Consider the following 26254-nt stretch of genomic DNA (forward strand, 5'->3'; position numbering starts at 1 on the left):
TTTGTGGAGAGAATTATGATTGAATATGCTCATTTTTAAAAAATCTTGCTTCAACATTTTGTGATGCAGCCATTCAGAAGTCTCGTTCTAAGTTCAACTTGTTTCAATACTTGGTTATTTCTTTCTCTTTTGTTTTTCGAGGCAATTAAGGTTAAGTGACTTGGCCAGGGTCACACAGCTAGTAAGTGTCAAGTGTCTGAGACCCGATATGAACTCAGGTGCTCCTGAATCCAGGGCCCAGTGCTCTATCCACTGAGCCACTTACTTGTTTATTTCAATAGTTGGTTTTAATCACTGTCTTAGCTGAAAAAAGAAACCTTACATAGATTCTTAGATCCAAATGGAAGAAATGCATCATTTGGCTGTGCTCACTAAATCATGACTCAATTTTTCAATTCCATCCACTAATTATGCAAAGGTTTTTTGTTGAAATGTGGCTAGTAAATTTCCATCTTTCCTCATGTCAAATCAAGTTGTCCTTGCAAACTAATCAAAATATGTTCTATTTTTGTAATTTAACAAGCTCAGAACCCACTGAAACTCTTCATCTAAAAGATATCAGAACATTTTGAAAAATTCTATATCAAATTTTTGTGAGCAGACGAATTTTTATACGGGATACATTTTCAGCAACAAAAACTTTTAAAATGCCTTTCTAATATTGTCATACTGTCATCAATTAATATGGCAAGGTACAAACAAATTTCAGACAAGGGTCATTATTAACTACTGTTGTTGAGTCATTTTTCAGTCATGTCCAAATCTTTGTGACCTTATTTGGGGTTTTCTTGGCAGAGCTACTAGAGTGGTTTGCCATTTCCTTCTCCAGCTCATTTTACAGATGAGGCAAACAGGGTTAAGTGACTTGCCCAGGATAACACAACTAATAAGTATCTGAGACCAAATTTCAACTGAGATCTTCCTGATTCCAGGCCCAAAGCTCTAAACACTGCACCACCTTAGCTGTCTCATATTATTAACTATAGTAGGTGTAAGTTCAGATTTCAAATAATCTTTATAATGTAGAATTTCTTGTCATTCCATTTTTTACATCCTAATGTAGTTCTTCCATTTTCTTGCTCACTTGTGCGCACATCAATCTGAGGTTTCTTTAAAGTAATATATTTTTTAAGTGAGGCAATTGGGGTTAAGTGACTTAACAGGGTCACACAGCTAATAAGTGTTAAGTGTCTGAGACCAGATTTGAACTCAGGTACTCCTGACACCAGAGCCAGTGCTCTATCCACTGTGCCACCTAGCTGCCCCTAAAGTAATATTTTTAAAGTTAAATTCTCCATTTGTGATTGTTGGGATCTGTAAATCTATTTGACCAGGTACACAAACTATAATACAAAGTATGCTTAGTGATCAAATGAGTAAGGGCACCACTACTAACTTTACTAGAGGTATATAAAGATACCTTGATCATGAACTTTGCTTTCAGGATGCCTCACCTTCTATATGTGACATAACCATTTGACACAAGGACCAAGCGACAGCAGTGTTAATCCCTATATTAAATATCCATAAAAGCTTAATTTCTTTGTTAGGTTGTGTATGTGTGTATAAGTATGTGTATTTTCTTCCCACAACTCTATAAATCATTTTACACATAGTCACACTAGATTCCAGCCCTGGATCATTGTTAAATCCAGAGCCAGTGACCACTGCGGGGTAGGGAGCCATGAAACTTCAGGCTGGTGGGATAAGGAGATAGTCTGAGTTTGCAGGAGGGGCAGTAAATGGTGGGCAGTAGGAATACTGCAGCCTTTGGGGAGGAGCATAATTTACTTGGCTGGTGACTTGAGTGTAGCACCACCTGGTGGGCAAAATGTCAGATCACAGGTTTAGAGCTGGTAGGAACTTCAGAGATTGTCTAGTCTAACCCCATCTTTTTACTGAGAAACATAAGTCCAGAGGGTGACATGGGGAGTGTCAGAGATAGGATTTGAACTCAGGTTCCCTGACTCTAGAACAGGTGTTCTTTCCATTACACTTATTTACTGGTGAAGGCTTGGTGAAACAAGGACACAAGCTCTGGTGGGTTTTTAATGCTATTGCAGCACCAACAGGGTCACTCAGGACACTGAGCTATATTGCACACCCAGGGTACACCACTTTCACATAGATAAACACCAATACAAAGGGGGAAGGGGGGCAATGACAACTGGAGCGATTGGGATAGTCCTCTTGCAGGGGCTGTTTCCTGGACTCAGACTGGAAGGAAACTGGGCATTCCAGAAGATGAAGAAGAGACTCAGCAAGTGTGCCAGTTTGTCTGGAATGTAGAATTTATAAGTGATATTTTACTAAGTTTGGAAAGGCTTCTGGCTAAGATGGCTGGTTGAATGGGTGGGGGCAGGCTGCCCAGTTCCCCAATACTTCCTAAGAAAATCCAAATTTGCACCAGACTTAATAACGTTCAAGAAATTCACTAAGAAACTATACTAGTCAGACAGTCAATTAACATTTATTAATTACCTACTATGTTCCAAGCTCATAGCCTAGTGGAGGAGACAAAATGCAAACAATTTAACAACTTGTAGGAACTTATGCAAACATGCAAATGTGAAAGTCAAGAGAAATCTAGATAGGTAAATATAATTAAGCAATTGGAAGGGACTATATGATGATGTAACATGCTAAAAAAGGAAGAAACAAGTGTCCTTTCAGAACCTTAATATCTTCAAAGGGTATTAAGAGGGTTCAATAAGAAAAACAATAGTATATTTTTCTTTACTGAGGGTTTTAAATTGCTATATTTTTATACAATTTTTCCCCCTTTTCTCTTTTTCATGATTACTATTGTTAACTGTTTCCCTTCCATCCTATTCTCTTCCCCATGATATTTATTCTGTTATCCATCTTCTTTCATCCTATCACTCTTCAAAAGGATTTGCTTCTGTCTGCCCCCTCCCCCACTCTGTCCTTCCTTCTTTTGCCCCTCTCTCTTTATCCCCTTCTGCCCCTATTTTCCTGCAGGGTTAGAGAGATTACTCCACCCAATTGAGTGTGAACATTATTCCCTCCTTGAGCCAATTCTACTGAGATTGAGGTCTTTGAGCCAATTCTGATGAGTGTTAGGTTCATTTACTGCCCAGATTAAACAGATTACTACACCCAGTTGGGTGTGTCTGTTAGTCAGTCCTTGAGGCAGCTCTGATGAGTTTAAGATCTTTGAGCCTTTTCTGATGAGTGTAAAATTCATTTACTGGAGTGACTAGGTGGCACGGTGGATAGAGCACCGGCCCTGGAGCCAGGAGTACCTGAGTTCAAATCTGGCCTCAGACACTTAACACTTACTAGCTGTGTGACCCTGGGCAAGTCACTTAACCCCAATTGCCTCACTAAAAATAAATAAATAAATAAATAATTTTAAAATTCATTTACTGGCCTGCTCCTCTCCCATCTCTTCCCCAACTCCATAAGCCTTTTCCTGTTACTTTCATGTAGGATTTCACTTCTACCCTTCCCCCTCCCCCAGTGAATTTCCTTCATCCCTCAATTTAACCCTAAAGATGTCATCACCTAACTAAGTGACACAGTGGACAAAGCATCACGCCTGGACCAAGGGGGATCCCAACCAAAACTCGGCCTCAGACACAAGACAGTTGCCCACTGTACAACCCCAGGTATGTCCCCCAGCTCCAATTTTTTATGGTTCTCTAGGGTCTTGTATTTGAAAGTCAAATTTGCCATTCAGTTCAGGTCTTTTCATCACAAATATCTGAAAGTCTTCTTTTTCATTAAAGTCCCATTTTTTCCACTGAAAGATAATGCTGAGTTTTGCTGGGTAGGTGATTCTTGGTTGTAATCCCATTTCCTTTGCCCTTTGGAATATCATATTCCATGCCCTCCGGTCCTTTAATGTAGAAGCTGCTAGATCTTGTGCTATCCTGACTGGGGCTCCACAGCACTTGAATTCTTTCTTTTTGGCAGCTTGCAATATTTTCTCCTTGACCTGAGAGCTCTGGAATTTGGCTATAATATTCCTAGGAGTTTTCCTTTTGGGATCTCTTTCTGGAGGTGATCGGTAGATTCTTTCAATTTCTATTTTAGCTTCTTCTTCTAGAATTTCAGGGCAATTTTCCCTGAGAATATCTTGGAAGATGGTGTCTAAGCTCTTTCCTTGATCATGGTTTTCAGGTAGAACAATAATTTTCAAATTATCTCTCCTGGACCTATTTTCTAGGTCGGCAGTTTTTCCCAGAAGATATTTCACATTGCCCTCTATTTTTTTATTAATTTGGATTTGCTTTATTGTCTTGGTTTCTCATAAAGTCACTAGCTTCCATTTCTTCAATCCTAATTCTTAGGCAATTATTTTCATCAGAGAGCTTTTGTACCTCCTTTTCCATTTGGCCAATTTGACTTTTCAAGCTGTTGACTTTTTTCTCTTGTCTTCCCTGCATCTCCCTCACTTCTCTTTCCATTTTTTCCTCTACCTCTCTAACTTTATCTTCAAAGTCCTTTTTGAGCACCTCTATGGCCTGAGACCAATTTGTATTTTTCTGGGAAGTTTTAGATATAGGGGCCCTGATGTTGACATCTTCCTCTGAGGGTGCCCCTTGATCTTCCTTGTTACTGAAGAAACTTTCTATGATCCTCACCTTTCTCTGTTGGCTCATCTTGCCTTTCTTTTACTAGACTTTTAGCTCCTTAAAGTGGGGCACTGTTTCCAGGCTGCAGTATCCCAAGCTTAAGAAGTCCAGGTGGTTTGATTTAAGGAGAATCAGGTTCTTTACTTGCCTGGCCTGTTCCCTGGTCCTTAGATGACCCCAGATCAACTTGCTAATCAACCAGCTTTGTGTGTTGTGGTTGTTAGCTCCGATGAGCCTGTGCCCCTCCCCCACCTGGGCCACTGCTACTCAAGCCTACCTCCTGGTTCCCAACAGGGGTGTAAAAACCGAAGTTCTGCCTCAGCACTAGCATAGACCCCTGTAGTCTCTCCCCTGCCCAGGGCTCAGCCCACTCACCAGGCTGTGAGCTTAGTTCCAGACAACACTGGTGCTTCAGCTGATTCAGAGGCTCTGGGGGTCTGCTTTTCTGGTGAGGCCTTCCTGGGACTGGATCTGTGTCATGGTGACTGTGGGGTTGGGCTCAACTCCTGTATCAGCACAGTAGCTCCCTCCTTCTGACCTTCCAAGCTGTTCTTGGTTGGAAGACGATTTCAGCACATTCTTCTGTGAGTTTTGCTCTGAGGGTTTTAAGAAGGGGAAAGTATATAGGAATATACTAGTGTAGAAAAGAGGAAGAAGCCGGTGGAATTTGCTATTTATAACTGGGTGCATAAACATGGAGATGGGTAGGAGGAATGGACACTAGATGAATCTCATTCTTATTTGAAATGGATAAAGGAGGACTGTACACAGTGTGAGACAGTGAACCAAGTGGGGATAAGGGTATAGGTTAGTAAGAGAGACAATAAAACTGGAGAGGAAATGGTCATCAAAAGCAAAACCAACTTCCTGATCCTGAAAGAGATTACAGAAAAAAAGAATTAGAATCTAAGGGATACTAATCAACTGAGGAACACCTTAACATGCCAAGTATGAAGCAAGGAAATATTATTGCACTATAAGAAACAACAAAAGAGGGGCAGCTAGGTGGTCCAGTGGATAAAGCACCAGCCCTGGATTCAGGAGGACTGAGTTCATATCAGGTCTCAGACACTTGACACTTACTAGCTGTGTGACCCTGGACAAGTCACTTAACCCTCATTGCCCCAACAAAAAAAAAAAGGAAGAAATGACAAAAGAGATGATTACAGAGCATGCCAGATAGTATGAAGAAATATTACAGAGTAAAGCAAGCACAATCAGAACAATTTATACAAGGACATTATTGTAAAAAACAACTTTGAAACACTTAAGAACTTTGATCAGTTCAATGACCAATGCAATGTCTCCAGAGGAACTATGATATATACATTATTCTGCTCCTAAAAGAGGAATGATGGTCTTAAAGTGCAAAATTACATGCCTTTTAGGGCTTGGACACTATGGACTATTTTGTTTGATTGCTTGCTTTCTACAAAAGCTTTTTTCTTTCTCTTTGCTTTTAATGAAGGCAGTCCAGGAAAGGGAGAATTGTTTTTTTAAAAGTCCATTGAAATGTTTTTTAAATGCACACAAGAGATAAAAAGCAAATTCAGAAAGAAGCAGATACAAGCCAGTTTTTAAAGTATAAATAGAATTTATTATATATCTTTTAAAAATCAATATTGAAAAGGACATTGTTTCACATGCATTCTTTTTGTGTTCTGCTATGTGTAAATGCTTCTTTTGGAATTTAAGTTCTAGCTTTTTAAAAACTAAAAATTTAGGGGGCAGCTAGGTGGCGCAGTGGATAAAGCAACAGCTAGTCATGACTGAATGACTGAACAACTAAGTCTTTTATCACCCACTTCCTTCTTTATATAACTTCTTGGGTAAGCATCTCAAATTCAGTATAGTTATGAGAATTAATTATCTTCCTAAACACACTCCTTGTAACTAAATTCCCTATGTCAAGGGCAGAGTCCTTAACCAGGGACCCATGAACTTTGTTTGGTTGGTTGGTTTTTGGTTTTTTTGGTGAGGCAATTGGGGTTAAGTGACTTGCCTAGGGTCACACAGCTAGTAAGTGTCAAGTGTCTGAGTCCAGATTTGAACTCAGGTTCTCCTGAATCCAGGGCCAGTGCTCTATCCACTGTGCCACCTAGCTACCCCCTTTTTTGTTGTTTTTGGTTTGTTTTTGTTTTTGCAGGGCAATGAGGGTTAAGTGACTTGCCCAGGGTCAATGGGCAAGTCACTTAACCCCCATTGCCCTGCAGGACGACACAGCTAGTAAATGTCTGAGGTCATATTTAAACTAAGGTTTGCCTGACTCCAGGGCTAGCACTCTAACTACTAAGCTACCTAGCTGTTTGATAAAAGGCTAGGGATCAAGAAAAGATATGAGGCCTGGATATATAGACTTGAGGGTCATCTGAAAGAGAGATGATAATTAAACCCATGGAAACTAATGAAATCATTTAAGAAAAATATAGAAAAGATGAAAGACAAGAGAGCCTCTGGGGAGACCCACAATTAGGGAACAGGACATAGCTGATAATCTGAAAAAGACTAAGGAGTGGTTAGACAAGTAGGAGAACCAGGAGAGAACTATCACAAAAGCTGAGGGAGAAGAGTATGTAAAAGTAGAGAATAGTAAACAATGTCAAAAGCAGCAGAGATCAGAAAGGAAAAGGACTGAGAAAATGTCATTAGATTTAGCAATTAAAGGAAGGATGGAGAGAACTGTTTCAATCCAATACTGAAATCAGAAGACAGATTATAAAGACTGAGAAAAGAGTGAGGTGAAGAAGCAGAAGCAATTAGTGTAAATGGCTTTTTCTAAAATGGCCATGAAAGGAAGAAGATCCATAGGATGGGTTTGAGGGGAAGGCATTTTCTTTTTTCTTTTTCTTTCTTTCTTTCTTTTCTTTTTTTTTTTTTTTTGCGAGGCAATGAGGGTTAAGTGACTTGCCCGGGGTCACACAGCTAGTAAGTGTCAAGTGTGAGGCCAGATTTGAACTCAGGTCCTCCTGAATCTAGGGCTGGTGCTTTTTCCACTGCACTGTGCCACCTAGCTGCCCCCTGGGAAGGCATTTTCAATTGAAGGTTTCTAAAGGATAGGAAAACACTAAGCATGCCCACAGTGTAACGATTGGAATGACACCACCTGCCAGAGAGTTAGTGTAGGAAAGCTCCTCCATGAGGAGAAGGCATCTGAGGGCAAGCCATGTGGGCAAGTTCCTTGGCATCAGGAAATGATGTTTGCTCGTGGGTACTGTCTATCAAAACTATCAGCCTACCACCTGACACCTGTCAGATTGGCTAATATGACAAAAAAGGAAAATAATAAATGTTGGAGAAGCTGTGGAAAAATTGGAACACTAATGTATTGCTGGTGGAGCTGCGAACTGATCCAACCATTCTGGAGAGCAATTTGGAATTATGCTCAGAGGGCTATAAAGCTGTGCATACCCTTTGACCCAGCAATACCACTGTTGGGTCTTTTTCCCAAGGAGGTCATAGAAAAGGGAAAAGGACCAACATGTTCAAAAATATTTATAGCTGCTCTTTTTGTGGTGGCAAGGAATTGGAAATTGAGGGGTTGCCCGTCAGTTGGGGAATGGCTGAACAAGTTGTGGTATATGAATGTAATGGAATTTTATTGTGCTGTGAGAAACGAAGAGCAGGAGAAGTTCAGAGAAACCTGGAAGGACTTGCATGAACTGATGATGAGTGAGATGAGCAGAAGAACATTATACACAGTATCATCAACATTGTGTGTTGATCAACTGTGATGGACTGGATTCTTCTCACCAATACAATGGTACAAGAGAGTTCCAGGGGACTTATGATGGAAGGGGATCTCCAAACCCAGAAGAAAAAAAAAAAAGAACTATGGAATATGGATGCTGATGGAGCCATACTATTTCTTTTGGTTTTGGTGCTGTTGTTTTTCTATTTTAAGGTTTTTCCTTATTGCTCTGATTCTTCTCTTATAGCATGACTGATACAGAAACATGTTTAATGTTGTTATGTATGTGTCTATGTGTGTGTGTGTGTATATATATATATATATATATATATATATATATATATATATATATATATAAAACCTATATTGGATTGCCTGCTATCTGGGGGAGGGGGGGAGGGAGGGAAAAAAATTCGAAATTGGAAATCTTATATAAACAAATGCTGAAAGCTATCTCTACATGTAACTGGAGAACGCGAAGTAGGAAGCGGACCCTGGTGGAGGGCTTCAGTCCTTTTTTGTTCCTGACCTGGACATGGCAAGTCCGATGATGGGGTCTCTTAGAAATAGTTAGATTTTTACCTTTCTCTCTGATCCTAATGCTCTTTAATAAATACTTAAACACTTAAATACTCTTGCTAAAGCTTATAATTTATTGGAGACCACTCATTAGATATTTTAGACAGACTAGCTAGAATTTTAGACCTTACAATAGTTAACAAGAAAGTAATTAGACAAGGAGTAACTGAACAGAGAGTTGGGGAGGGGGCAGCTAGGTAGTGAAGTGGATAAAGCACCAGCCCTGGATTCAGGAGGACCTGAGTTCAAATGCGGCCTCAGATACTTGACACTTACTAGCTGTGTAACCCTGGGCAAGTGACTTAACCCTCATTGCCCTGCAAAAAGGGGGGGGGGGAGGGGGAGTTGGGGAGAATAATGAAAGGGTAAAAATCCTGAGAGGGGAGGAAAGGGGATGAAGGGTATAAGTCCTTAGTCATTCAGTTATTCTTTAAACAATATTACTGTTACTGTACCTAATGTTCTCTTGGTTATGCTCATTTCATTCTTCGTTATTCTATGCATGTCTTCCCATATTTTTCTAAAATCAACTTGCTCATCATTTCTTATAAAATAGCACAGTAATATTCCATCACAATCATATACCACAACTTATTTAGTCATTCCCCAATTAACATCACCTCAATTTCCAGTTGTTTGCCAAAACAAAGAATGCTACAATAAATATTTTAGAACAACTAGATCCTTTTCCTTTTCCCTGATCATCTTGGGAAACAAACCTTATAGTGGTATTGCTGGGTCAAAGGACATATAGTTTTATAATTTTTGGGGCATAATTCCAGATTGCTCTCCAAAATCGTTGGATCAGTTCATAGTTCCACCAACAGCGTATTAATCTCCCAATTTTTCCACATCCCCTTCAACATTTGTCATTTCCCCCTTCTACCATTTTACCCAATCTGATAGGTATAAGATGATACTTCAAAGTTGTTTTAATTTGCATTTCTCTAATCAACAATGAATTAAAGTATTTTTTCAGATGATTATATTTGTTTTTGATTTCTAAAAACTACCTGTTGGGGGCAGCTAGGTGGTACAGTGGATAAAGCACCAGCCCTGGATTCAGGAGGACCTGAGTTCAAATCTGACCTCAGACACTTGACACTTACTAGCTGTGTGACCCCGGGCAAGCCACTTAACCCTCATTGCCCCATTAAAAAAAAAACCTACCTGTTCATATCCTTTTACCATTTATCAATTGGGGAATAACTAATATTCTTATAAATTTGACAAAGTTCTCTATATATCTGAAATATGAGACCTTTATCTGAGAAATCGACTATTAAATTTCCTCACCAATTTTTTGCTTTCCTTCTTTTTTTTATCATAAAAGTATTTTATTACTTTCTAGTTACATGTAGAGATAGTTTTCAACATTTGTTTTTATAAGATTTCCAATTTCAAATTCCCCCCCACCCCAAGACAGCAAGCCATCTGATATTCTGCTTTCCTTCTAATCTTGGCTATGTTGGTTTTATCTATACAAAACCTTTTTAATTTATCAAAATTATCAATTTTACATCTCTCAATGCTCTCTATCTCTTGTTTATTCATAAATTCTTCTGTGAATAAGAATGATAGGTAAGGGGCAGCTAGATGACGCAGTGGTAAAACACCAGCCCTGGATTCAGGAGTACCTGAGTTCAAATCCGGCCTTAGACACTTGACACTTACTAGCTGTGTGACCCTGGGCAAGTCACTTAACCCTCATTGCCCTGCCAAAAAAAAAAAAAAAAAAAGAATGATAGGTAATATATTCCACATTCTTCTAATTTACTTATGATATATCCCTTTATGTCTAGGTCAAGTATTCATTTTGACCTTGGCTTGTTAAATGGTATAAGATATTGGTCTATACTGTAATGATTGGACGGTAACCTGCTGGACACTTACTGTAGAAAAGCTCCGCCATGAGGTGAAGGTCTCTGAGGGCCAGACCATGCGTCTTTTCTTTGGCATCAGGAGGTGATATTTGTTTGTGGGAGGAAGAAGGGGGAACCTGGCGCTCTGACTTGAGCTCTTTCCTGAGGACTCTGGTGGAGAAGGGAGCTAGAAATGTGCTTTCCCTTTAATAGATAGATGAATCAGGCCTTTCTCTCTCTCTTTACCAAATTCTTATTCTCCTTAATAAATGCTTATAAGTCTAACTCTTGCTAAAGCTTATAATTTATTGGCGACCACTCATTAGATATTTTAGACAGACTAGCTAGAATTTTAGCCTTTACAGATGGCTGACCACAAAGAGGAAAGCTGAACCTCAGTCTTCTGATCTTCCGGTTGGGTAAGAAATTTCCCCTACCCTGTCCCTTTAAACTGCTAAGTAGTGGCTGTTTTTTCCCTTTAAATTTTCAAATTTTTTTTTCAACTCCCTAAATACCCTATTTCTGATTTTACTCTGACCAGACAAATGGGGGAGAAGATCATGTTAATGCTTTGTTTTTGTGGATTTTTTATTTTTATTTTTGTTAGAAGAGCCAACAAGGTACTCACACAAGGGTGCTCCCACTCTCCCAGCCATGCTTTTTCAGAGAAACATTGGATTTCTGCAGCTTTTCCAAATTCTAACACTAATTGTTGCTCTAATTTTGCATGCCTGGAGGCAACGACCCAACCTCTAGAAGCTTTTAATCCCCTAGCAGTGGGGGAAGGGGAAACCAGGCCTGAGTTCAAAATCAAGTCTGATTCAAGTTGCCCTGGTCCCTCCCCTCCTCTCCAGACCCCACTTTCTACCCCTCCCTTGGCCAAGCCCCTTGATTCCCTTGCCAAGGAAGTCCAGAGATCTAATGTGGATGTGCAGCTTTCTCTACCTTCATTTGCAGCTTCAGGCTCAGCCCTTCCCCAGCATGGCTGTGCTTCTGATTCAACCTTAGAAAGCCCTTTAAATTCCAGATATGCTTGTTTTGTTCATAATTTTGCTAATCTGCTTTTGTCTTTAATCAGTAACCTTCTAAAGCATTTGTATTATGAAAGGACCAACAGACAATATAGAGGGGTTAAAGAAGAAAAACTTAAGCTGAACAAAAATGACAATCATCATCCTAGTTCAAGACTCTGCTTCTTTTGCCATGGAAGGGTACATATTTTACAGAAATGTAGAAGTAAGCAGCAAGGTATTGATATGAGTATTGGGGATTTTAGATACTGGAATCAAAAGTGTTCTAAATTCACTCAGAGTAATAATGTCAGTTCAGAGGTTACATAGGATTTCTATGCTATTACATCTACATTTTGAAATTAATGGTATGGGTTTATTTTCATAGAGATTTTCATGCTTTTGAGATTGTTTTATGCTTAGTTTTTAAAACAAGTAGAATATTTGTAAAAGCTTTTTATAGTCATGTGATCAAGTTTATATTTTATAATACTCTTATTAATATTAAGTTCATATTCATTTGGATTTCCCTAGTTTCAATTTCATTGTCTTTTATTGTTCCATGTGTATTTTCTTCTATTCATTCATCTATTTAATTTTGAAACATTGCAAGATGGTTTTGATTTCATAATACAATGTTAATTCTAGGAGTATTGTGCTCCCATATTCTGAGCTGTTTTTGTTATTTTTTTCTCTCGATTATTTGATCAAACTCTATAAAGCATTTCCCTGGCAAATTGGTTGCCATGGCAAGTGTAAATTGATTCTGGAAGTATTATTTTTGATAAGCATATTCAAAAAAAAAAAGAGGGGAACATTTGCAAAAGTTTTCTTTTTTCAAAAAGAAAGTTTTCTTTGAGATTGTGTTGTGCTTTAACTTGTATTTAAATATGTTCTGATTTTTCACAAAAGTAATTGTATACTAAGTAAAAAAAAAGGAGGTATTATTTGAAATTGTTGCATAATTGTATATTATATTCTGAGTCAAGGTACATTCACATTTTTTGTGATCATTTATTATCCTCAATTGTTAAATCCATATGAGGCTTGGATTATGGGAATTTATCATTTAAGATATTAATTGCCTTTATTCTGAGTTATCAGATGCCAGTTGGCCAAGATGCCATCCAATCACAAGAGGAATACATGCAAGAGCAGACATTGAACTGTCACATGAGGGGAGACATGCATGAAGTCAAGGTGTGGCCGAGGGAACGGCTTTTGACAAATGTTGAGGTTGGATTCTCTTGGTTTAATATTTTATTTTATTTTTCCCCACAATACAGTACAGATGGCTGGAAGTTTTGATCCCACCCATCTCATTCTTCACCTGGCTTATATGCCCCCTCCTATATGTCTCATGCCATGGACATCTCAATCCCATGCATCTGATTAAGTCTGACTCAGTTTTAAGCCTGGCATACTGCATGGGCAGTATATATTGCTCAAGTGTGGGAATGCTCATATCCCATCATTTCTCTGCTCTTTTATGGTAACCCCCATAATTATCTCAGGCATCTTGATAAATACAGTGTTGAATTTGGCCTTGACACCTGTTACCAATTATATTAGATTTTTAAATTTCTCATAATGGCATGAGGATAACTAAGCAGATGATGAAAAAAGTGATGAAACAAAGATTAAAATTTTTTAAATTAATATCACAGCAATTGTCTTCTCAATTTACCCTCCACAAGGGGGGACTATAGTAATATTAAGTTTTAGAGAATGTTTCAGTTTTTGTTTTATTATGTTTCATGTGTAACAACTAAGATTCTGAATTCCCTTAGACATGTTTTTGAGAACTCTCATTGTTTGATTTGATTATTGACAAATCTATTTTAAAGTTGTGTTAAGCTCAATTTTGTAGGAAATTTTCCTGGCTGATTACCAGTATCCACACATCAACCCCTGAAGACTTCCATTCCATGACTACACCCAGAGGATATCTGAGAAAAGACTTTCAAAGACTTTAAATAAACAGTTTGGTTTTGTTGTTTTTCTTTTTACCTTCTGTTATTACATACACCATTTATAACATGTACTCTCTGCAGAGGCCCTCCCTTTGCAAGACCAATGTCAAAGCGTCAGTTTGTGAGGGACTGCCCTTCTGGACAAAACTTTCCTCTCTCCCTTTTCTGTATTGTCATTAACATATTGTTAGTTAGTATAGGTTATTATATTCTGTTATTTTTGACTGTTTCATCAAGGAAACGCCCCATTTCTTGAAGAAACAAAGCAGGGACTGTAACGATTGGAATAACGCCACCTACTGGAGACTTACTGTAGAAAAGCTCCACCATGAGGTGAAGGTCTCTGAGGGCAAGACCATGTGTCTTTTCTTTGGTGTCAGGAAGTGACATTTGCTTGTGGGAGGAAGAAGGGGGAGCCTGGTGCTCTGACTCGCTCTCTTTCCTCTGGACTCTGGAGGAGAGTGGAGCTAGGAATGCTCTCTCCCTTTAATAGATAGAGGAATCAGGCTTTTCTCTCTCTCTTTACCAAATTCTTATTCTCCTTAATAAATGCTTAAAAGTCTAACTCTTGCTAAAGCTTATAATTTATTGGCAACTACTCATTAGATATTTTAGACAGACTAGCTAGAATTTTATCCTTTACAATACCTACTTTCTTTTTGTCTTGTTTTCCCAAAAATTTTTACCAAATGGTGAATTCTTATCCCAAAAGCTTAAATCTTTACATTTGTCAAACACTCTATTCTACTGATCTACCTTTCTATTTCTTAGCCACTACAGATAGTTTTAATAATGCCTCATAAAACAGTTTAAGATCTTGTACTGCTAGATCTCCTTCCTTTACATTTTTTCCATTGATTACTTATTCTTTTGTTATTCTAAATTAGTTTTGTTATTATTTATAAATATACATCTCTTCTTATCCCTAAAATAACCCTGGGAGGTAGGTGCCATTAATATTCCCATTTTACAAATGAAGAAACTGAGGCAGGCAGCAGTTAAGTGATCTGGCCAAGGTTACAAAGCTAGAAAGTCTCTATGGATTTAAACTTGTCTTCCTTTTAGAAGTTCTGATTTTAAAAAGTTGTTTTATGTTTCATATCATCTTCACATTTAAAAAATGTAAATTAATTTTAGTTCAATTGTTTCATTCAGAATTCATACAACACCTTAAGACAATTACAGATATCCTGGATCTCAGTGCTTGGCACATAGTAGGCTCTTAATACCTGAATCATAATAGTAGCATTGATAATAACCTACCTATCAACATATTAGCCTGCTTGAACATACTCTCCCAAAGATCTCACACATTTTAACCCAAAGATTTCTGAACAAAATACGTAAAATTTAACCCCAAGTAAAGCACCATCCTAGAATTAAATCTATGAAATCTTTTTTTTTTTTGACATCTATCAAATAGAACTCAAACTACCAATTCTAGAAACTGCACATGAAAAATATAAAAGTTTAAGGGTCAAAGCAATGGAGTAATCTGCAAGGGAATGGAAAACATGCAAGGAGGTTAGGAAAACTTGAGCTCATATCACTACCTTAGCCCTGGTTTAAAATACATTTGTTAGAGTTTTGGTTTTCTCACTTGTAAAATGGGGACATAATAGCAGTACTTATTTCAAAGAATTGGAGTGTGGATCAAATGAGAGAATGTGTAAAGCACTTTGCAAAACTTAAGGCACTATATGAATGCTGGCTATTATTATTTGTCCTAGCCAGTGTGGTCTAATAGCTGGGATAGGAACTGTGGCATATGTAAAGTGATGTGGGCAGGAAATTTTGGGTCAAATTGATCGTGAATTGTCCCAAAAGAATTCCAAGACTCAGTGACTCAGTTTACCAAGTTTTATTGCAATACTGTGAGTGATCACAGGGAGAGAACCAGAAAAGTGGAAAGGTATCTCTCGAATAATGAAAGATTTATATTTATAGTATAGATAAATTGATTATCAGTCTCATTATAATAATCTCCACCTTGGGGAGGTACAAGGGAGGGCCTGTTCTACTCATTATAATATTCATCACCTAGGGGTGTTACAAGGGAGGGCTTATCATAATTTGGAGTTCCTGAGGTCCTAAGCCAACCCCCAAGGCCGGTATCTTTTTTAGTGGAGGTGTGTTTTGGGGATTTACATGTCATAAGGCGAATCTGGGGACAAATTTGGCATTCTCTGTGCATGTCTCTTTCTGATTCCCATGGCTAGTTTCAAAATATAATCATTTTTCTTCAGAATTTCTATAGCCTTGTCATTTCCTTTATTGTTATTTGACCTGACCCGTTTTTATGGGTACTGATCACTGTGGGAACCTAGCATAAGTTATCCATTAACTGGGGTCTAACTCCCTTTTAGAGCTAATATCTGAATTAAAGCTTGGGTCTTAGGTTTTTCTGTTAACCCTTTTTTCACCTCCTACATCAGAAAGCAGAATCCACTAGACATTCAAAGACCTGGCTTCTGGTTTCAGCTCCAACACTCCATCCTCACTTACTAGATCTAAGGACTCAGATCCTCATGTGTTAGAGGGCAATAATAATTACATTGTCTACCTTAGAGTATCATGATGATACAATGCGATAATCTACTTAAAATCTCTTACTTTGTACAGGACATTCTTGTTCAGGTACAGCTTAGGCTCAGTGGCCTCTGAAGTCTTTCCAACTAGCAGGATTCTGTGGTTTGGTTTCTTTGGCTGGAACCCAATCCTTCATTGGTATAGAGGACTCCCTAGGAGGAAACTCCCTTTGTTAATGCAAATCTGTCACTGTTTTGCAATTTAAACTATGGAGTTGCCAGAAGCACTGGGCCAGTAGGTGACCAGTCCAAGCTCACACAGCCAGTTATATGTAAATTAACTAGAACAAGTATGTCTTCCAGAGTCTGGCTCTTTACTCTGCCAACGTGCCTTTCAGGTTATAACGTTTAACAGAAAATTATTATGAATTATACACGTGAAAGAAATTAACAAACTTTGTCATTCTTAGTCTCATTTTCCTCACCTCATATTCTACTTCCTTCACATAAATTTTCCCTATTGCCATCCCTTCCTTCTTCCTCTTTGTCTATAATACTGTAATTATGCAGTGCCTTGTATGGAAATAATTTTTTTTCCTTGAATACATAGCTAATCTCTGGAAGTAAGGAACAAGACCATGGTCTTAAACTTCTCTGTAGACTGCATAGCACTTTATACAAGTAAACACTCACTCAATAAATTCCTGTTAGTGATAGAGGTGATTCTATTCCAAATTGTTATTGGTGACAGAAAAGAAATATAGCTCACATTCACAGGAACTTCCTTAATTACAATTCGATGTAAAAATCAACAATGCAGGGGCAGCTAGATGACGAATGAATAGAGCACCGGTCCTGGATTCAGAAGGAACTGAGTTCAAATTCAGCCTTAGACACTTAACACTTACTAGCTATGTGACCCTGGGCAAGTCACTTAACCCCAATTGCCTCACCAAAAAAAAATAAAATAAAATAAACAATGCAGCAAGGATCTATGCCATCCTGTGACATGGTCAATTGGGTCTCTTTTATGCTAACCAAAGAGTAAACCAAGGGAGCTAGTGCCCTTTCCAAATACACTTTTGAATACACCAATCAGAAATAAGCTAGCTAAGGTGGCACACAAATATTGATACAATTTCTCCAGGGCTTCCCTCCACCGAAGAAGTAGTCAAGTGTGACCAGACTGCCTCAGTGGAACATGCATTTAATTCCCATTCCACTACTACAAGACAACAATATGGAATGCTCTCTAGGAATAAATTCCAAATTAGTAGGATAGGAGAGAAGCTACAAAATAGCATGTATAAAACATAAAAGACCACATAAGGGTAGTAGCAAGGTCCTCTTACCAATTCTTCAGGTGTACTTTCTAACAATTAAGAAGAGTTGGGGGGGGGGGCAACTAGATGGGGAAGTGGATAGAGCATCCACCCTGGATTCAGGAGGACCTGAGTTCAAATCTGGCCTCAGACACTTGATACTTACTAACTGTGTAACCCTGGGAAAGTCACTTAACCCCAATTGCCTCACTCCCCCCTACCAAAAAAGAAGAGTTCACAAGCAAGAGGGACTGTCTTACTTGAGTAGTGAGTTCTACTCTGAAAAACTGTTAGTGTCTATTCAACTCAATAAACATTTATTAAATGCCTACTACTCACATGGCACCATGGATACATACAAAGACTAAAAATGTTCCAATCCTGAAGGAGTTCACATGTTACAAGGGTGACAATGCAAAAGGCTAGACACGCAAGAGATGCAATTTTGAATTGGATGTTACCAGGTGACAGAGGACTAGGTGACTAAGTTTCCTTACAACTCTAAGAATCTAATTTATGTAATCAAGTCAGCAAAGGACAAAATGATGAGGCAAGGACAGGAGAGTCTAGAGGTGAGAGAGATACATCCCAAGGGACAGAAGGGAATAGCAAAGAAAAACCAAATGCCTAGGCAACCAATTTTATTATAAACACTTTACAAAGGGCTTTCTCCACACCAAGAAGTTTCCCTACCCAAAAGTGTTCTGAAAGATTCTAGGTGGGGTATGGGCATTTCTATCATTTCTAGCCTTCTCCTCTATCGGTGCTTCCCCTTTCTATTGAACTGTTTGTAGAGGTATCTGATCCGCTTGTTCAGGTTGTGTAAGTCCTGCAGAAACATGCGATCTCCCACCATTTTCTTCTTACGGATACATCGCTGCAATTCATTCCCCTTCCAGCCCCTGAGCCATATGGGCCCCTTAATCAGATCCTTGGGGTGCCGTTCAAAATTTCCTGCAAGGCAAACGGAGAACCCATTATTAGTCCCAGGCAAAGAACCCCAAGGCCAAGGGGGAGGCAGCTGTTGACAATACCCTTTGATTTTAAAAATCCCTATTTTCTGTCTCAATCCAAACTCGTCTTACAGCTCAGAAGTGTTTTCTTGAGTGCCATTAAAATCAACCCATTGTCAAGCATCATAAATCATCCTACTAAAGGCACATAAATGACCCCTTAAATGCACGACCTCCCCCGGTCGACATGGGGCAGCTGAAAGCTCGCCCACCTTCCACCCCCTTCCCGGCTTTTATCCTTACCCAGAATCCCGATGTTGTCATACACCCCAAACATGCTCCTCTTCTCATTCCATCGATCCACCACTTTTGGGGGCGGAAGGGTTGTTCTCACAGGGGCCGCCTCAGGGACACCTAGAGGAGGAAAGAAAAGAACGATCAGCAGGCGCCCCATCAAAGAGTTGTCTCGCGCCTGTGCTCCTCCTCCTCCCCGGATGCTTACCCAAGGAGAAGCTCCTACCGACCCGGGCTGCGCAGCGCCATAGCGTCCCTCCCGCCCAGCGGGTCAGGGACCACGCCATTAGCCCGTCCCGGCAACAAGCTGCTGCCCAGAGGGATTCTGGGAAAGGGAGGACGACATCCCAGGTACCTCCGCGATAGTTCACCTTCCACCCATTTCTGTCGTTCCCAGGATCCTCTGCGTCGGGGCTCGGCCACCCCCCCCCCCCAACCCCACGCTTCTCCTCCCCAAGCGTCGGGCCCCGCCTCTTGGAGGAACAACCCGCCCCCGGAAACTGACATCCCTCCCCCCGGCAAGCTGTCGACTTCAGGTTTTGAACCTAGAGGCGAAGAGCTGGTGCCTGCGCTAGTGATTTCGGAAATAGTCTTGCTTTTCCCAGTTCCGGCTGCTGAAGATTTTCCTGGGCCTCACATCTGAAAAGAGGAAACCCCAAGGCATTTGAGCTAGTTTCTGGTTCCCCTTGGATGTCTCGCGGATGTAAGGGACAGATTGGGGGAGAAGCTGGTCCTGGGTAGCTGAACATCATTGAGAAGGAGGTCACGCAGGGCTGCCTTTCAGAAGCTGCACACGCAGTCGCATGCACGGTTTATTGCTTTGAATTGAGGGAAGTGGAGGTTCAGTTTTGCGGTTTGCTCCTGTAGCCAGTGGCTGGGGGTTAGCAGCGGGACCATCCTCGACAACGCTCTAACCCTGGAGCTCCAGACGGGACATGATCAGACCACCCTTTCCACGATCCTGGGCACGCAGTAAACGGGAAGATGCAGTAAAATCACCTTAGCCCTAAACTAGCTCCCCGGCTTCCCATCTTTGAGGGCCCACGTGACATGCCTGCTGCTCTTTTCCCATTGGTCAGAACCCTGCGATTGGTTTACGTCACAGCCGTTGAGATTTTAAAAAGGTTTGTTTTGAGACTTCGCTCGCGGGTCTCGGAACAAAGAGGCGGGGTTTCCCTCCCGCGGTGCGCGGGGATTGGTCGACGTCCTAGGAGCGGCAGTGCTGATTGGCTGTCTACCTGAGCTTTCCACCACAGCGAGCTTTTTTTCCTCCCGGCTCTTTTTGCGGGAAAGGTGAGTAAATTTAGGGAAGGGGGGTGGGTGGCTCTGTAACGGACCGTCACGCGGGGAATTAATTGGGTGTGGGGATTCTAGGAATCCCGCATGGTGGATTAAAGAATGTGGAACCGAGGAATGGAAGAGCGGGAGAAGTGCGGGAGGCGCTCGAGGGCTGCTTGCAGACCCTACCCCTTGAGGCAGCCCATTTCGCCGGAGGAGAGCGGTCATTTTGGAGGGTTTTCCCCATGTGCGGCCTAAAACTGCAACTTCTTAGCGCCAGGGATACAGAGGAAGGGGGAGGGAAGGAACCAGTCCCTGGCCTCCAGGAGCACACAATCTAACGGGGGAGACAACATGCACAGTAGACAGGACAAGAGATGCAGGATAAAGTGGAGATCATCTCAGAGGGAAAGCACCGGCGTTCAGAGAGGGCTGGAAAGACTTCTTGCAGAAGGTGGATTTTATCTGGGACTTGAAAGAAACCAGGAAGTAGGGAGGGGAAGGGAAAGAATCGTCAGTCACACCCCCTCTCTTGCTCGCAGTTTCCTCGTGTATAAAACGAGGGGGTTGTCCTAGGACCTAGTAACTAGGTGATGGCTTCAAGCGTTATCCATATGTAAGGCCTATGGTTATTATTATACTGGGGAATGGAGAGAATCTTATGGCCGCTTTTTGTTTTTGTTTTTAATTTTGCGGGGCTATGAGTGTTAAGTGACTTGCCCAGGGTCACGCAGCTAGGACGTGTCACGTCTCAGAGCTCGGATTTGAACTCAGCTCCTCCTGAATCCAGGGCCGGTGCTTTATCCACTGCGCCACCTAGCTGCCCCCTTATGGCCGCTTTTAATATATTATTTCTCCAATCTTCCCCAACCCTGCGAGGTAGGCTGGGCAAGCATTTTGCATTTGGGGAAAGTAAAGTGACTTTTTCACAGGCACGGAGCTGTTGCTGCTGCTGCTGCCAGAATTAAACCCAGGTTTTCCGAGTTCGTTGCTCTTTGCACAATATCATATTGGCAGAGGGGATAGGCAGCCCCTAGAAAGTACTCGTCTTTGTTTCCTAGCCCAGTGAGCCAGTGGGAAGATGCCCCCTCAGCTGTGTGAGTTTCATCTACCGTTGGCTCCAGAGGAGCTGCTGAAAAGTGGAGGAGTCAACCAGTATGTGGTACAAGAAGTTTTGTCTGTCAAACAGCTTCCTTCACAGCTTAGGGGTAAGGAGATGTCACCCTTATTTTTCACCTCTTTTCTCTGTTCTTCAGCTTTGCTACTTTTAGGGCGACTTTACTTTGCCTTTTAGGACCAAATAAATTCCGTAATTCCTTTTAGATTAATTGTCTCCTCTAGGTTATTGAGCTGTTATTTCTTTCTTTTTTTTTTGCGGGGCAGTGAGGGTTAAGTGACTTGCCCAGGGTCACACAGCTAATGTCAAGTGTCTGAGGTCGGATTTGAACTCAGGTCCTCCTGTATCCAGGGTCACTGCACCATCTAGCTGCTCCTTGAGCTGTTCTCTCTAATTTTAGATACTTTCAAAGTTTCAAATTACAGGTCCTCAGTTCCCTTCTTTTCAGAATGTCTGGGTTATACTAGACTTCTGATGCCCCTTCTGAATTTTTGTTCAGATGCTCTGCACTTCAGTTCAGCAAATATTTATTAAGGCATTGTGTTAGTACAAAGATGAAAAGAGAGAAAGATACAAAGGTGAAAAACTCCATGCCCTGAAGGAACTTAAAGTCTAACAGTCTAATACTTCCACAAAAAAGTATTATGTGATGGGTAGAAAAGCAAAATCAAAACAAAATACTCTAGGAAAATGTGAAGAGGAAGGATCGTTTTATTTAAACATAAAAGGGAATTTTATGTGCAATTCTGAACTTCTGTTATATATAGTTTGGGGTTTTTCTGCTCTGTGCAGCTTGTTCTTTTGTTTTAAAATTTAACATGGTATTTCCAACACGGTCCTGCTTTCCTCTGACTCCCTGCGGACTTCCTTCTGCTCATTTCTTTTTTCTATTCCCTCTTTTTTTAAATTGACTCATTGAATCATTTTTGGTACAATGATTTTCAAAGGCAGAAATGGGAAGAGATTCCATTCCAGGCTTGCGGGGTGATCTGGGCAAATGCATGTAGACAGGATTAGGTCACCTAATAGCTGCTAGTCTAATCTGGCTGAAATGGTGAGAAACAGTAATGAACCATGACTTCAAGTGAATGTAAGCTCCTTGAAGGTAGAGACTGTTGGACTTTTATGTTTTGTTTTTTGTTTTGGGGTTTTTTTTGGTGACGCAATTGGGGTTAAGTGACTTGCCCAGGGTCACACAGCTAGTAAGCGTCAAGGGTCTGAGGTCAGATTTGAACTCAGGTACTCCTGAATCCAGAGCCAGTGCTCTATCCACTGTGCCACCTAGCTGCCCCTGTTGAACTTTTATATTCTGAGCAGCTGTCACAGTGCATGTCATGTGGTAGAGACTTAACAAATGCTTGTTGATTGATTGAATTGCATGGTACTAACTATAATTACAATAGAAGTTCAACTGAGGCTTCATTGGAGTATTTGAATTTGAGCTGAGCCTGGAGGAATTGGCTAGAATTTGGGTTGAGGAAAGGGTACTTTAGGTTGGGGTACAGCAAGAACAAAAGCAATGAAGTCAAAATGAGCGTGTTTTGGGTAAGAGGTTCAGAAAATTGACCTGATTGAATGCAAAGAAGAGTGGGAAGTAAGGTTGTAAAATGAAGCCAGATAATGTAGGGCTTTCAAAAGAGAGGTGAGAGAGTTGGTGTTTGAAGCAGCAAGTTCTAGAGGAGCAAAAGAATAAATGTGGCAGCACCATAATAGGTTAGATTGTAGTAAGGAAAGAGACTAAAGGTAAGGAGTCCAATCAGGAGGCTATTGCAGTAATAGAACCTGAACATAATGAGAGCTTGGGCTTGGATGATATTGGAAGTGGAAAGCAAAAGGATGTTATTTCGAAAGAAAAAAATATATATAGGATATGGTGATAGATGCAGGGACGAAGAGGATTCCTTAGAACGTGATCCCAAGGAATCCCATAGGATTCCTTGCCTATGATATTAATAGACTGGTGGTACTAATGACAGAACTGGGGTAACTGGAAAGGGAAACCAGTTTTGTGGGATATCTAAATGATAAGTTCGGTTTTGTACACAATTAGCTTAAGTGAATAGTTGAATTAATAGATGATTGGAAGAACCAGACTGAAGTTCATGTGAAATGTCAGGGTTTGAGATGTTGATTTGGGAGTTATATGCCCAGAAATGATTGGCAAGTTAGACAACATAATATGAATAAGTTACTTGGTTAGTGCTGGCAGTCAAAGAGGTAGCAAGACATAGACTGAGAGCTGTGCTCTGCCTGACCTCGTTTCCAGCTGACTTAGGGCTTGTTGAATCAGGGAGAATGGTGTGTAGATGGGCACCTACCTGATCATTTTTATCCTCTTTCCCTCTCTCCCCTCCCACACATCAGATCATTCAAGTGGAGGGATAGGAATATAATCCAGAGAATAAGGGAGATACCAGTTCCAAAACTGTTTGGTGATTATCCCCATAGAGTACTCTTGCTGTTTTGAAGGCATTATTAGACTGTCACTGTCAGAAGGGAAAGCGGGACTTGAGGGAATAACCATCTTCCCCATCCCCCAGGCCAATAATGTAAGTGTCATCTTCAGTTTTTCACTCTGTCACGAAGAGGTTTGTTCTTTTGAATAATGAGCTATGGATAATTTCTCCCACAGTGGATAAAATCTATACCTCTTCTCTTAGATATTTAGTGGAAGACTTTAGCATAGAGGATCATAGCTTAAATGTAGCCACATTTAGTTTATGGCGAGCCAAATCTATAACCCCAAAACAAAAATGATGGAGCTTGATTCTTTGCCCTCTCCAATCTGTAGATGGGACTCACTGCCTAGGACAGTTGATGGATTTCTGTCTTCTTTTTTTCTCCCCCTGTCTTCTTCTTGGCAGTGTTCCAGGTTGCCTTCAGAACCCAAGGGCCTCTAGCTGTGTTGGAGCACTTTGACACTCTCTATAGCATATTACAGTAAGTACCTCAGTGAATATCTTTTTTTTTTTTTAAGTGAGGCAATTGGGGTTAAGTGACTTGCCCAGGGTCACACAGCTAGTAAGTGTTAAGTGTCTGAGGCCGGATTTGAACTCAGGTACTCCTGACTCTAGGGCTGGTGCTCTATCCACTGCGCCACCTAGCTGCCCCTCAGTGAATATCTTTAAAAGAAATGGTGACTACCTGTTTGTTCTCAAAATATTTCTAACATATTGCCATGTTGTAAACTAGTCCTGAACTTCCAAATGAGAAGCCCACTACTCTACAGTTCTGGGCACCTTACTTGGAACTCTACTGATAGTCATTCAGCCTAACAATAAGCCTATCATTATCCTGATTCTCTTGTGTGGTGTCATTTACCATTTCAAGCATTGAATCACTTACATTTTAACCAGTTCTGTTAGACTAGTCTTGATCTTTATTGGAATGTGCTCTTCTGGTTCCTGTCTTACTCCCTTCCTTTTTCTTACAGTCACTTTCGAAGTATAGATCCTGACCTCAAGGAAGATGCCTTGGAATTCCTGATGAAAGGTGTTTATGGGGTAGGAGGGTGGGGACTTTGGAAGGTGGGGGCATGATTCTTTCCTGTACTATAGCAGCCATATGATGATATCAAGGCTATTGTTACTTGGCTGGTCTGGTTGAGCCCTAGGACCCTGACCTTTTATCCAGGTCTGTAATCTTGGTGGGCAATACAGAGCTATGTTTGTTTGCTGTAAGGGCAGACCAACAGTAAGTTTTACCTCTTTTGCTCCCATCTTCCCCAAAGGGAAATGATCCTGGCTACCACTGAAAGATCCTGGTAGCTAGAATAGGGCAGAGGTAACAGGACAAGCCTAGAGTATTGAGGTCAAGGGTCCCAGAAGGCTTAGCTTGTGTTATAGCCACCAAGAGATGAGCACAGATCTTTGGTAATCTGATGGCTGAAGCAGTGGTCATGTGGAGTTGGGGTGAGTTGGTGTGAGTTGGGGTGTATGGTGAAAGTGGGCATGGTTAACTTCCTGATCCTGCTCTTTGCAGTGGTGTCTCGTCACTCCCAAGATCTCCCAGCTGTCCTAGATGACACAACTTTGAGTATATCAGATCGAAGTGCCCACCTCAATGCCCTCAAAATGAACTGTTATGCTCTGATCCGCCTCATGGAATCTTTTGAGGCCACAGCTAGCAAAACAAGTTTAATGAGTCAGGACCCTGGAGGAAAGGTAACTCAGAGTTCCTGGCCCTCTTAGTTGCAGAGGATGGGGTGGGGGTGAAAGGGAGGGTAAGAAGGAAGGAAGGAAGATGGTGGGAAGAGAAAAAGACTCTAGAGCATTCTTTCTTACCTCTTTCATTTCTGGCTGAAGGGGTTATTGGGAGGTGCCCAGGGACATCCTAGCACAGACTTTTTTGACTAAAGTAGCAACTGTTCTTTATATTGGAATTTTTAATATTTCTTCTAGTTTGACTTTATACTATAGCTTTCTGGGTAGCCCAAAGTTTGGATGCTTAAGCTGCCACTTCAGAACTCTTCAGCTTTCTTCAATATAGTTTATTTTTTGTTCCTTTCAGGGCAAGAAGAGTCGGACAAAGGCTCAAGGCTTTGACTGGGAAGAAGCAAGGCAGCCAGTTCTCCAGATGCTAACACAGCTTTTGCAGTTAGATATTTGCCGCTTGTGGAACCACTCAGTGGTTGAAGAAGAATTTGTCAGGTGAATGATTAGGATGAAGGGCAGGACTTAATGGAGTGGGTGGAGATTTTAAGTCTCTAGTAATGGCGCTACCAAGGCTGGGGACTAGGGAACAATGGAGATTCTGTTTCTAACTTTCTCTGTCACTGACTCAGTTTTCCCATCAGAAAAACAAGGAAGTATAATCATTGTCAGATTTAGTTGTTGGAAGGTAGATTAGCTGATGTTTCAAACATTTCTCACAAGTAATAGTCCTCTCTGAACAGACTTATTATTAACCAGAACCATCTGAACTCCATATAACTAGGCAGAATTGTTCGTTGAAAGAGGCTCTTCCCATTATCAGTGTCAAACATTTATTAAAGCAACTACTAATTTTAACAGCTCATAAGAGAAACACAGTATATACAGAGGGTGGGAA

The 26254-nt window shown here is 40.7% G+C and overlaps 2 protein-coding genes and 1 non-coding gene across 4 annotated transcripts in view; 2 read left to right on the forward strand and 1 right to left on the reverse strand.

Annotated features, from left to right (window-relative positions):
* Window positions 1-18187: 18187 nt before the first annotated feature.
* MRPL51 (mitochondrial ribosomal protein L51) lies at window positions 18188-19155 on the reverse strand. Its single transcript, XM_043966494.1, has 3 exons — window positions 19019-19155; window positions 18820-18930; window positions 18188-18517 (listed from the first exon to the last, which is right to left on the reverse strand). The coding sequence occupies exons 1-3, from the start codon at window positions 19095-19097 to the stop codon at window positions 18321-18323; spliced, it is 387 nt and encodes a 128-aa protein (XP_043822429.1). The 5' UTR covers window positions 19098-19155; the 3' UTR covers window positions 18188-18320.
* A 186-nt stretch (window positions 19156-19341) lies between these two features.
* NCAPD2 (non-SMC condensin I complex subunit D2) overlaps window positions 19342-26254 on the forward strand; it is a 37605-nt gene continuing 30692 nt past the window's right edge. The window contains exons 1-6 of one of the 2 annotated variants that reach the window (XM_043966491.1): window positions 19342-20103; window positions 21150-21296; window positions 24070-24145; window positions 24639-24697; window positions 25187-25368; window positions 25715-25854. In XM_043966491.1, coding sequence (XP_043822426.1) covers window positions 21170-21296; window positions 24070-24145; window positions 24639-24697; window positions 25187-25368; window positions 25715-25854 — 584 coding nt within the window. In that variant the 5' untranslated portion in view covers window positions 19342-20103; window positions 21150-21169. Of the gene's footprint in view, window positions 20104-20192; window positions 20543-21149; window positions 21297-24069; window positions 24146-24638; window positions 24698-25186; window positions 25369-25714; window positions 25855-26254 lie in introns of those variants that run through there. The other variant, XM_043966493.1, reaches the window with a different exon arrangement.
* On the forward strand, window positions 24765-25091 carry LOC122730281. The gene has a single exon (XR_006353469.1). It is a non-coding gene; the product is annotated as a small nucleolar RNA U85 (small nucleolar RNA).

The sequence above is a fragment of the Dromiciops gliroides genome, chromosome 5, assembly GCF_019393635.1.
Source record: "Dromiciops gliroides isolate mDroGli1 chromosome 5, mDroGli1.pri, whole genome shotgun sequence".
In the NCBI taxonomy this organism is placed as follows: Eukaryota; Metazoa; Chordata; class Mammalia; order Microbiotheria; family Microbiotheriidae; genus Dromiciops; species Dromiciops gliroides.

Excerpts from the sequence above, each read along its gene's own strand:
- MRPL51 (XM_043966494.1), bottom strand. The coding sequence starts at position 19,097 with ATGGCGTGGTCCCTGACCCGCTGGGCGGGAGGGACGCTATGGCGCTGC. Across the intron at positions 18,931-19,018 it reads CGGTAGGAGCTTCTCCTTGG|GTGTCCCTGAGGCGGCCCCT; the intron begins GTAAGCATCCGG and ends TTCCTCCTCTAG. Across the intron at positions 18,518-18,819 it reads TGACAACATCGGGATTCTGG|GAAATTTTGAACGGCACCCC; the intron begins GTAAGGATAAAA and ends TTTGCCTTGCAG.